Here is a 12,678-nt window from a genome sequence, read left to right as displayed (position 1 = left end):
TGAATATATAAACCAATAAACACTGAGGCAAGAGAAACAATTTGCCATTTAAGATGGCCTCACGTATCTGATGTTGAGTTGGGAACAGATTTTTGCTTATTCTGGTATAAAGTCACAACACACATGTGACAGGAAGGGAACTGGGCCTGTTACAGCTCCATGTTCCCAGTGTCCATGAAGGGTTCAAGCATCTACTTCTCAAATGAGTGGCTAAAAGGTATATAACCTCATGATTTCTTTCTGCCTTTTGGCCCCATCTTTATCAATTCTTATATTTTATTGAAGTAGAGAGCTAGGCTGACAAAGAATGGAAGGAAAAGCAGGGCCCTCGTCTTCCAGCTCAGTCTCTAGTGGAGAAGAGAGTGTTGAATAAATCAATATTTTCCAGGCTGTTAGAAGTCTTTAATTAACACCCTCCTCAGACGCTGGGGAACATACAGGCTGCCACATCAGATTAACCGGCCCCATCAAAACTCGGAGGGTGATTAAGACAAAGCAAACGACAGCACCTTTCACAAAACAGAAGCAGGATGTGGAAAGTCTTTCACGCTGGGAATCGGATGCTTCTCCAGGGGACCAATCACCGTGGTCTAAGGATGAGCGAGCTGGAGAGGCATCAGGTTCATCTCGCTGACCTGTGGCTTCATTGTGACCTGCTTCCAGTCAAGGACCAGGTTATGCATTCTATGTGGGTGTGCCAAGCTTGTCTCTTGTGCCTGCTGCATATCTGAGGTATTGGGTGTGTAAGGGCTCTAAGGAGAATCCCAGGACTCACAGCCAAGGACTCTGATTAGCATTTTAGAACGAAACTGCTAGGGATAGGACAGTGTAAGCAAACTGATCAGAGTTCTACCGGAAGACTACATTTTCTGTTGTGTCCTACTTCAGACTTGCTATGACGATTCAATTAATTTCTATTAAACATCTCGTGAACTCCCAAATTGAGATGTAGCCATGGTTTTCTTAAAAAACGACATGAGAAAATGCTGTCTGAGGGGGAATTTTAAGAATCTGCACTATTTCAGGGATACAGTGTGATGGTAGCTTCAAGTGTGTTTGCCAAAGCAATGGAAGGGTGAAGCCTGGGAAATTATTTCTTATATTGATTTCTTAATAAATTAATAGTATAGGACAACACGCCGTAACCCACGTATGGCGTTAAAGCCAGGTTCTCTTTGTATCTGAGCACGCCCAGAGAAGAGGTTGAGGAGAACACGTTCCTTTTCCTAATTATTGGGTGTCAACTGTTCATGGGCATGGTCATGTTCCTCCAGAATAGTGTGTATTCTGGGACTGCATGCTCAGCAATCAGTGGACAGTCGCATGCATGGACCGTTCATTACATACAGCATACTCGGACAGCTCTTTCAGAAACAGGTGGTTTAGTGTTGCCTCTCGCTAGGAGGAGAATGAAGAGAATTAGGAATCCAGAAAGTATAGGTTTCTCACAGTCATTTGCTCTCGCTTTGTGTATAAAATGTCCTTCTTTAAACATTTTAAATATACTTATTACGTAGCGTAGAGATTGAGATCTCCATTTCTTGCTTCATCAAGGAACTTGATGCTGGGTTCTGTCAATAGTGGGACCAGGACATGCAAGCGAGAGGAACTGGCTCTCTTCTTGTTTCCTTCTGTAGCTGTTACTCTGAGCATCTTGCCGGCAAGGAATCCCCCACTCGGGAAGAGGAGGTGTGTCCAGTACGATGTTAGTTTCACTTGAGAAAACAGCTAAGTCTCCCTGTTTCCCCAAGGAGCCAGCGGCACAGACACTCTCCTTGGAATGCTGGGACCCAGTTGCTCAGGGCTCTGCCTCTAAGTTTCTCTGATTTAATAACTTGGTCCACTTCCTGCATTCCTCAGCCCCTAAGGTGCCTCCTATTCCCAAGTTATCTTGGATTTTCTTCTTCTCTTTTCAGTTACCTAATTAACACATTTATCCCACATGGCTACCAACATTAAATCCCTTGGTTAAAGTAATTGGGCACGCTCTCTTCTTCTTCTTCTTCTTCTTCTTCTTCTTCTTCTTCTTCTTCTTCTTCTTCTTCTTCTTCTTCTTCTTCTTCTTCTTCTTCTTCTTCTTCTTCCTCTCTCTCTCTCTCTCTCTCTCTCTCTCTCTCTCTCCTTCTTCTCTCTCTCTCCTTCTTCTTCTTCCCTTTCCCTCTCCCTCCCCAGTCTGTCTCTGTCTGTCTGTCTGTCTGTCTCCCCTCCTTCTCCCTTCCCTCTCCCTCCCTCTCCCCTGTCTCTCTCTCTCTCTCTCTCTCTCTCTCTCTCTCTCTCTGATTACACCTTGATTGCTAATAGAAAGTGATGAGGCCCACAGAAAGAGGAAGATAGGAAAATCATGGAGAGCGATGGCAGATTGCTTCTGGATTCAGTCAAGTTGCGATTCTGCCTTTGCCACCCCATATAACACTGGCCACATAACATTACCACACTGGCTGTGAGAATGAGACGATGGTAAATGAACAGTAGGAGGGGTGGAGAAGACCCTTCATACCGTCACGTGAGGTATGTACTGCTGTCATTATTTTGGTGTCTAATAATCCAGACAGCTGTCCATCAGCCTGGCCTGTCCCTCTGAAGTCAACATTCAGATGATCCAAGTCTGTTCCAGGAGTACTTTCAACTCTAGCACTAGCTACACATGACAAGTGCTTAACTGTGGACTTTAGCATGGGGGAATTTTCTTATTTTACTGACACCTATAATACCTTCACCGCCAGTCAGGTAAACTCTATCTACCACAGCATATATGTGTGTCTTTCTGTATGTATACTGCATGTATATACATATGGGTATTATATATGTATTTATATATGTATGCTGTATATATTATGACATATATGTATTATTTAGTACACATGTATAAATATATTTATATATAATATACACAATACACATATAAATACATATTTGTTTATTTATACATATGTATATATTTTTATATATGTATATATTTTATATAATATATACAACACATATAAATATGTATATATTTATACATATGTGCATTATATATTATATGTTATAATATATATTATATATATGAAGTATGCATGTGTGTGTGTGTGTGTGTGTGTGTGTGTTTGTTCCTTAAATGTACTAAATAATGAAGTTTGAATAGGTGGCATATCAAACTGACAATTCATGACATACTCTTTTCTAATAAAGACTGGGATTCTTATCTTAGCCCTGTTCACAAAATTAACTTCAGTTTTAGGAATGGGAAGGGCCATAAAAGAATCGGGAGAAATAATCAAGTGTAATTTTTAACATGATCACACAAAGATTTGCTGCATAAAGATCATAGACCAATAAACATGAAGCCTCCAGGAGAGGAGTCCGGGAAATGTGATTGTTTTTACATAAAAGAGAACATAATACATCAATGCTAATATACTAAATGACGGTGTTTACATCCACTCATAGTGATTACAAATGTCCTAGCGAGGTTATAAGGATGAGTTATACGAGCGACCTTTCACACTGCTGTGGTTAAGTACTCTTTCCTACTAAACATGTTTCTTTTAAAATGTCAGCAGCCACCAAGGTCTTATTTTGGAAGGACTAGTCTCAATAACATGGGCATCATGAAATGTTCCATGAATATTCTGAAAACAGACGTACTCTATTGTGGTGGTTTGATTGAAAAGCAAACAGACAACCCCCCATAGGCTCAGATATGTGAACACTCGGGGTCCCCGGTTGCTGGTGTTATTTGGGAACGTTATGGAGCCGTCAGTGGGCACAGCCTTGAGGAAGGAAGTGGGCTTTGAGAGGCTAGAGTCTCCCCAACTCTCAGGTCTCCCTCTGCCTCCTTTTGTAGTTAAAGATGTGTTCTCTCAGCTTCTCACTCTGGCTTCTTGCTGCCACCCGTCCCCCAACAGTATGGACCCCTTCCCCTCCGAACACGAGCCCAGAGACACCCACTTGTCCACAGACCCCTTCTGGTTCCGGTGTTCTGTCACAGTAATGAAACGTAAATAACGCACCTCTAAAGTTCCCAGCGAACGTTTCCATGCCCCGCACTCTGTTACTCATCACACTTTAGCTTGTGTTAGGTAGAAATAAGATCCTTAGTAGTAAGAATTAAAGTTTAAAGAGCTGCGTGTCCCTTGGTGTGTGTATACAGCTAAGCTATTTATCATCTAACTCAAGGCCCATGTCTGCCTTTTCACACAGCATGAATGAGAGTTCATCAGTGTTTCTCTGTCTTAATGGTTGCCTTTCCTCAGACAACTCAGCTTGTCCATCCATTCTACGCAATCGCTTCTGTTCCCTGCTTGGAAACACAAACCTAAAGTCGTTCTTAGGACCCGAAGGAAGCTTCATCGTATTCATTCCTTCCCTTTCCACAGTGTTAAAGTGTCTTTATATGCACTTTTGACTTCTAACGCACATAGACGGTTCGAATATCATTAGTCATTTAAGAGGGAAGGTTCGAGAGACTCTGAGCACTATGTAATTTCATCTCTATTTACATGGAAGCTCCTAGTGGGCGGACGTAATTTTACTAAGTGCTTTGCCAATTCCTAAGGAAGCACCGTGGGTGGATTTTGTAGATGCAAGGGGTGAGAATTTCACCATTTATAGGCTATGGACCTGATGAAGTGGTCAGACTGAAGAATCTTTACCCTAACCAGCCTCTCTTTGAGGAAGAGGTGACCATGCAGGCTGGCCTTGCCTGCATCTTGATAGTAAATAAGTAATCAAACACCACTCCAAACTTCCTCACTGTTTACGAAAACCCTTACACAAAGCTTCCATTATGATTTGCACGGAGTCAACCAGGCAGCCTAGGTGACTGGAAATTTAAGTTGGGACATTCACATTAAAGAGTCTGTCATTAATAGGTTACGGTGATTTAAATATGGGACGCTCCTCACCGACCCCAGTGTTGGAACATTTGGTCTCCAATGGGGGTGCTGCTTTTGAGAGGTTGTGGAACCTGTGGGCTGGCAGAGGTATGGGATTAGGAGCAGAGACAAGAGCTGTGGCTGTGCTCAACTTCCTCTTTTTGATTCCAACATGAATTGAAGAAGCCAACTCATGCCCCACTGCTGTGGAAAGAAGCCATTTTGTCTACCTGGAACGGTACCACGCCTTCCCCACCCACGTAACTGTGAGCAGAGCTGAACCCCTCCTCCCTGAATCCCAGTGATAAGAAACGCAAGTGACACGTGGACCGTTCTGTTTTGTTCTTGAGATCATGAACATCTTACCTCCTTATTAGGGCAGGTACTTTCTATTTTTAGCAGTATGATACGTAGGCGCAATATTAAAACAACGGAAGAGAATTACAGGGGATGGGGAGTAATTCGGGGTGGGGGGGGGGATCAGTGAGAATTGCCACAAGCGTTTTCAAATGAAACAGGCACCTTAGCTTCCTGCGATTTGATGGGAACATCTGCATAGGCCAAGCCTTGTCTCCGTTTCGGCTGAATGTGATTCCTTTGGTGACAGAAGGGAGGCGAGTGATGAAGTGGGAATTGCATGGGATAAGCTCCTCAGAAGCACCGCAAGCTCGAGCCGGAGCCGTGCGAGGGGCCCTGCGTCGTCGCAGGATGAAAAAGAACTGTGCGTCTACATGCTATTTCTGTCCTTACAAATTTCTGATTTTTTTCTTCTGCAGCTATCTAAGAAAAATTTGATATTGTTGTTGTCTAAGCACATTTAAGCTTCAGCCGGAATAACTGCCAAGTGATTCATGCCTCGGCAGGTGAAAATAACGATTGTATCTGGGGCCCCGGTGCACCATTTCCATTTCACTTTAAATAAAAAACAAAATGTATCTATGTCAGTCAGCGCCCTTCCGCTGTACTCGGAGGTATCAAACAGGCCACAATTATGATGGTGAAGTGATTGTGTCACGCCGGGGGAAGGTTTATTGCGTCGGAGTCCGCTAGGCAGTAACACATTCTGTTTCATATTCCTCTTTATATCATTGTTTGCCTGTGACTAGAATAATCAAATGCCATCAAACGCTGTCAAGTTCAATTTACAGTATTTTTCATTGAAGCGGCCTTTCTGCATTCTGGTTCCTGTTTCCCTCTGCTGTAGCTGCCACGGAAGGCTCACTGTAATCATGAGCTTGGTTTGCAAAAACCAACAGACTGGAGCTGCGTCCGGCTCTCTGACAGTGGCTACTTCCCCTCGTTCAGAACAGGATTTTGATGCACCTTTCCCGTGCAGTTAGCATTAAGCAGTTGGGAGGAAAGGACTTCTGGAGGCCGGATAGCTGAGATTCTGTAGTAAAGTACTAGTGTAAAGGGCACGGTCTCGTCGGCTGGTTTCGTATGGCCATGTGCATGTGAATCAGAAACATTAGTTTTCAAGTCACTGTTTGCTGAGAAGTTGGGCTTGCCTATTTTAGGTGACATAGCCAGAAATGTAACGGTTTCTCCATTCCCATTTGTTTTGCCTACAAACCCTTAGCTGACCACTAAAGGAGGGTCTAATGCTTATAGCAGCCATTGCCAAGGGTACATGGACCAAACAAAGAACAGTGGAAAATGCTAGAGAGGCTACCGGAGGGTTTGAAAGCAGCGAGTGGGATGGTGGGGGAGGGGGAGGGGGCAGGCTGCACTTTTGTGGCTTTTGGAGTGGAGCTTCATGTGCAACACTGCCTGCCAGCCACACCTGCCTGTGTTTTCTACGGTAGGTGTCCCTCATGTATGGCTTTCCCTCTGTATGTCTGTCTCCTCTCCTTTCCTCCCATCCCCTCTGCTTCCCTCTCCCTTTTCCTCCCCTCCCATCCCCTCTTCCTTCCCTTCTCCTCCCCTCCTCTCCCCTCTCCTCTCCTTCCTCCCCCTCCCTTCCCCCCCTCTCCCCTCCCTCTCCCCCTCCCCCCCCCCTCCCCCCCCCCCCCCTCCCCTCCCCCCCCCCCCCCTCCCCCCCCCCCCCCCCCCCCCCCCCCCCCCCCCCCCCCCCCCCCCCCCCCCCCCCCCCCCCCCCCCCTCCCCCCCCCCCCCCTCCCCCCCCCTCCCCCCTCTCCCCCCCTCCCCCTCCCCCCCCTCTCCTCCCTCCCCTCCACCTTCACCCTCCCTCATCTTCAGCCCACCTCATCCTTCCTCAGCTGCCCTTCCTGCCTTTCCCATTTCCTCTCTTTCTGCCCTCACTTCCCTTACATCAGGGATACCCATGCAGTAAATTCTGCACACGATGAGGAGAAATATAGTATTAGCCATCCAAGGAAAGAGGCTTTAAAGTTGGATGGACGGGCTGGGGATACAGCTCAGGGGTAGAACACTTGCTTACCATGTGTGAGGCCCTGGTTTGGCCCCTAGAATTGCACAAACACAAAGAAGCAAAGTAAAATGGACACGATGAGGAGAAACAAAGACAGCAGCACGTAGCACGCAGGGTAGGAGTCACGGAGATAAAACAAAACAAAACAAAAACCAGATCAAACAAAACAGAAACCAAGGGCTCTATGGTCTCAACTGTCAAACAGATCTCAAGGAAAGGTCACACTGTGGGTCCTGGTCTTTGGGGAACGTGTCAGAGGTCACAGCTTCCAACACAGTCTCCACACATAAGTGCCCCCGAGGACACGAATGCCCTTCTGTCCCCTGTGCATGTGGCTCATGCCCGTGATTCTGCAGCCCTGGGATGGCGCACGGCCCCAATCGCAAACCGCTCACCTGTGAATGACATAGCTGGTGATGATTCCATTGGGTCTCGTAGGTGGCGTCCACTTCACCTCTATGCAGTGTGACCCCAGAGCCTTCAGGAGAGGGGGCATTAGACCCACCGGTGCTGCTTCAAGCGTTCTGACATATGTCCCAGGGCTAACTCCACAGCCTGCTGCAAAAGCAACCCAGGGATTTATTAATTTCTGTAGCTAGGCAAAGTGTTACACAGCCATATAGGAGGGTAACAGGGCCATGAAAATAATATGTCTGGATACATTGCATATATGTTTCAGTTTGGTCCTATGGGGAGCCCATGGAATTTGAACATTAAAATACAAAATCACTTTTAGATGGTTCATTCAGTAACCATCTGTTTATACTGAGGTAGGTAAGAAACCACAGGCTTGATTGACCTGGCCTCCATTTCTACTACAGTTACTCTACTTAAAAAGTGACCCCATTTGAATTTCATGAGCATGTAAATGATGTCCGCAAATAGTACACTTAACAGTGCCTAATGCATCAAACCAACCTCTATTGAACAAGTAACCCCAAAAGTCTATTGGCGATCCACAGCATAGATCCATAGCATGTGATGATTTTGCCTTTAAGTCATGAGAGCTTCACTCAAAAACCAGTTCCATGTTGTTGAGTGAAAGGCTGGATCAGGGAGTAAACCCTTCAAACAAACCATGGCCTAGTTTGTAAGGTAAAGTCAATAAATAGACTTGGGGTTTCTGACACGAGTCATCAAGACCAGCTCTGAAACTTGAGCCAAGTCTAGGGTAACGAGACAAGGAAAGTGGGAGAGCATAGGCTGGTAGGCTTCTGAACTTGCTGGGTAGACCAGTTGGCCTCAAACTTAAGAGATCTGCCTGCTTCAGCCTCTAAGTGTTGGAATTAAAAGTGTGTACCACCGTGCCCGGCCTTATACATCTGTCTTTCTCATAGAGAAGAGATAAGTAATGTGTAATATTCTCTCTGGATTCCATGTTTTCTTTTTCTGAGTATCAGTTTATGTCTCTTCAGTCCTCCATGACAGGGAAGGATGACTGGGCCACATTCTAAGATGGCATTGCTTCTACCAGGCCAGAGGCTAGAGCACAGACTTCAGACCCAAGGCATTCAGGCTTCTACCAGGCCAGAGGCTAGAGCACAGACCTCAGACCCAAGGCATTGGCTCCAAGGAATCACCACCAAATACAGAGACTCATTTGTGTGCAGTTCAACTCTTTTTTATTGTTTGCTTTTTAAAGATAAGCTCTGGCTATCCTAGAACTCCTTCTGTAGACCAGGCTGGCTCCAATCTCAGAAATCTGCCTGCCTCTGCCTCCCGAGTGCTGGGATTAAAGGTGTGCGCCACCAAGCTTGGCTTACAACTCGGCTCTTAAATAACTTTCCCCTCCTCCCTCCTGAAAATGTTTAAATAAGATCAAGTTTAATACATTCTTCTATGACATTTATTCTAGAGCCTATTTCGTCTTGTATTCCTAATGGCCTCTCTGCGAGCTATGTGTTTTTCTTTTAGACGGCATTATAAAACAAGGCTTTACAAAGCTACCGTTTTAATGTACCCTTTAATGTATTTTTTATGTATTTAAATATTCATGCAATGTGTAGGGATGTCTTAGGCTTCAATGAATGCCAGGCTCTGGTTTTTCTGGGCAATCAGTCTCCCACACATCAGAAATTAATCATTACTCTTTGTATTTTAACTGTTTCTTTTTAAGGAAAGAAAAAAATGTTTTTGAGATACTTTTCCCAGAAGCCCAGGTCAAGTTTCTAAAAGATAGTCACCCTCTTGGCAGGCCTGTATCCGTATTTCATACTGTGTGAATGGGGCCAGGTTTTTCAGGTATGCAGACCGACGGAGTCCAACCGAGAAAGTTAAGAGCATCACGTTCCCACCGCTGAGTAAGATGCTGTACTCCACTGGAATCTTGGGAAGCAGGATCCCTGGGAAGTGGGAGAGAAAGAGAAAGAACGATGCGTAATTGCCTCATGCAAGCCCACCAATGCCTCGATCCCCTCAGAACCGTGCACACACACAAGGTTGTCTCTGGAAGGTAAGGGGCGGCTTGGGGTAGGACTGAAGCTACACACAACACAGGTTGGAAAACACTGCAGTGTGCACTCCGAAGACAAGAGCTGTTTAAACATTCATAATAGTCATATTCAAAGATACACTCTGATGGTAAATAAAAATGAAGGCACCTGTCACTTAAAACATGTGGCAATTAAGGAGGGTGTCACATCCTCCCTAGGTTTACTTAAAGTACATTTAAAAAAAAAACCAACTCCAGTTTGCTTGTGACAATAATTTTTCTGCAGACCGTGGTGTAAGCATCTCATCTGACATGGATCTTTGACATAATGGTCCATAAAATATCCAAGTCACTGTCTACCTGGAGGGCATTAATTATTGAGGTACGACAGTCCATTCCATCAGTGAGACTTATGGGCCTTAAATACATATGGAATTTGGGTCCAATAACTGTCATTTTTTTCCACTAGCACTTCCTAAAGAAAGTAGTGGCTTTTGTTTTCTTTCTTTTTTTTAAAATCTATTCACAACCTATTCCTATAATTAAATGCCTGTTAAGTTTTATATGGTCATGAAGAAACATACACTTTTTAAAGGAAAGAAGATGTGCTTTGAATGGAGACAATAACAGTGGCTCTGACTGAATTATCTCACGGATGGGGGAGTGTGGGACATTTATGGGGTTAGTTACATGCTGAGTATCCGTAAGTTTGTTGCTACCATAGAAACAAGGAAACTCATTGACAGCCTCACAGAGTGAACATCTCAGCGCCCGCCGGAGGACACCTGAGAGGTGAGGTCTACAGAGGAAGAGTTGGCTCTGCTTGTATAGCTGTGAGCCCCAACAGGAAGTGGCACTGACCGACCCAGCGGTGCTTGGGATCGTGTGCACAGTGGGTGCAAACAATGCATTGGGAAGATTCTCACGCTGGTGCCCCATGGTCTTCTTTAGAAATATGCTCCATTGGGAAGAACCTAGCAACCCAGACTGAGCAGCGCATGCTCATGTCTACATGTGTGCATGTACTAACATGTGAGTGGACATGCATGTGTGTAATTCATGCATGCATGTGGAGGCCAGAGGACATCATTGGCTGTTGCTCCTGGCATAAACCATCTTCTCCTTTTGAAACAGGCTCTCTCACTGACCTTGGACCCATCAAGTAGGTGAGGTTGGCTGACCAGTGAGGCCCTAGGATCCATTTGTCTCCCCAACACAGGACCTAAATTACAAATGTACGTGCCATACCTGTTTGTTTATTTCATCTGTTTTCAATGTTGAGTCTGGGGATCAAATCTCGGTTCTGACGCTTGTATAACACATTCTTTCCTATCTAAGCCATCTCCTAGGCCTAGGGTGACCTCAATCTCAACAGGAGATTGTGATCAAAATGAGCTAGGCTCGCCTTCCCCTTCCCCACCCACGATGGACAAACTCTAAGCTCCCTAAGTTTCTTCTTTCAGTTAATGGTGACACCATTCTCCATGTTTCTAAGCCTGGGCCTGAGGAAGCCCCTTGGGGTAACCCAAGTGGTCATTAGATTTCACGATCTCCACAGGAAATTTGGGGATTATAGACAAACGACAATAAAAAGACTTGAGTGTGTAAAGTATGGCTGTCTGGCGAATGATGGGTTAAAACTTGAGACAGGAAGTCAGGCTCAAGGGGAAGGTTCATATCATGACAGCGGCAGTCATATGAGCTAGACAAGCAGTTTCCCAGAAACCCTGTGCTGCCCCACAGAACGCTGTTCTCTCTTATTATCAAACACCAGCTTCAAAAGGTTGGAGAACGCTCCTGCGTCTAGCTTTTAGTGCAGTACTCACAGGGGCCAGTAGGGGGCATCAGCTCCCCCTTGTACCTGGAGCTACAGTTGCAGGTGTAGGAGCAGGGAACTGAACCAGGCCTCTGGAAGAGCAGCAAATACTGCTGTAAACGCCAAGCTCCCTTCCCCCAAAGACAAGAATTAAATCTCAGTTAAGTCAAGGCCACTCGTTCTGGATTGCGCCCCGGCTGGTTGTGAGTAGAAATAATGACTTGGTCCGAGTGCATAGGGAAGCTTATAATTCTAAGCTTTGAAAATAGAACTTTAGGTTAAGCTAACAGGAAAGGAAAATTACAGGGCAGGGCTGAGAAAAGCTGTGTAGACGAGTAGACCAATTCTGAACCTGCCAAATTGCCATTAAAAGAACAGGAAAACTAGAGGTTTAAATTTTAAGTCCTAAATACCAAGTCTCCTCATCTGAGACCCACCCATCCTGGACACATGTGGGCTCACGTTCAAGAATATTCAAAGACATTTGGAAATGTGTGATTTTCCTATCTGAGCCATGGAAATTAATAGAGCTTCACTTTTCCTTGTTCATAAAACTTGGCTGGGGGTTTTTCTGCCTGAGATGTCTGGATTTAGAAAACTGTTTGATAAAGTCATAAAAAGTTTTGCGAGCCTAAAAGGTTAGAGACAGAGGACACGTCAGAGTGAGTCACACCTAGGACTGCAGAAGAAACTCATGTTGAAGTCCCCTTGTGCTGGAAAGAACTGTTTACCAGGAACTCAGGGGATAACTCAAACGTCAGTCTCTCCATCATTGCCTTGAAATGAGCAATAGGGCGAAGAAAGTCACAGAGCAGTTGGTCTGGCTTCTGCCACGTGTGTTCAGTGTAACAGTAGAACATTCTGTATTACTTCTCTTCATGTGTGGATATAAAGCTATGATAAGATAAATCCTCAGGATTTTTAGATAGGTTCACCTTTCTCTTGGTTGGTTTAATGAGTACACATCACGGATTTATCTAGAAGAAGTTCTTCAAGGCCTAATTCTCAACTGCAAGATGAGACCAGGAACCTTGTTCAGAGATCCCTGCAAGCTGCTGATATTAAATAAAGCTTGAGGGTTGGAGGAAGAGAATTGGTTACAGAGGTCGTTTGAGATTCTCAGTTTATTAACGGGTGAGGGGGAGGCACCAGGCTATGCACTCCATCCTCCAGAGAGCACCAC

General features: G+C 45.0%; 1 protein-coding gene across 1 annotated transcript in view; it reads right to left on the bottom strand.

Annotated features, from left to right (window-relative positions):
• The window catches only part of Ush2a (usherin), a 670,292-nt gene that overhangs the window by 87,059 nt on the left and 570,555 nt on the right, over positions 1-12,678 (bottom strand). The window contains exons 58-59 of the mRNA XM_032915475.1: positions 9,432-9,590; positions 7,644-7,806 (exon numbers count right to left, since the gene is read on the bottom strand). Coding sequence (XP_032771366.1) covers positions 7,644-7,806; positions 9,432-9,590 — 322 coding nt within the window. The remainder of the gene's footprint in view (positions 1-7,643; positions 7,807-9,431; positions 9,591-12,678) is intronic.

This window comes from Rattus rattus, chromosome 10 (assembly GCF_011064425.1).
Source record: "Rattus rattus isolate New Zealand chromosome 10, Rrattus_CSIRO_v1, whole genome shotgun sequence".
Lineage (NCBI taxonomy): Eukaryota > Metazoa > Chordata > Mammalia > Rodentia > Muridae > Rattus > Rattus rattus.
Note: the sequence above shows the minus strand (reverse complement) of the source record. Positions and strands in the feature narration are given on the sequence as shown.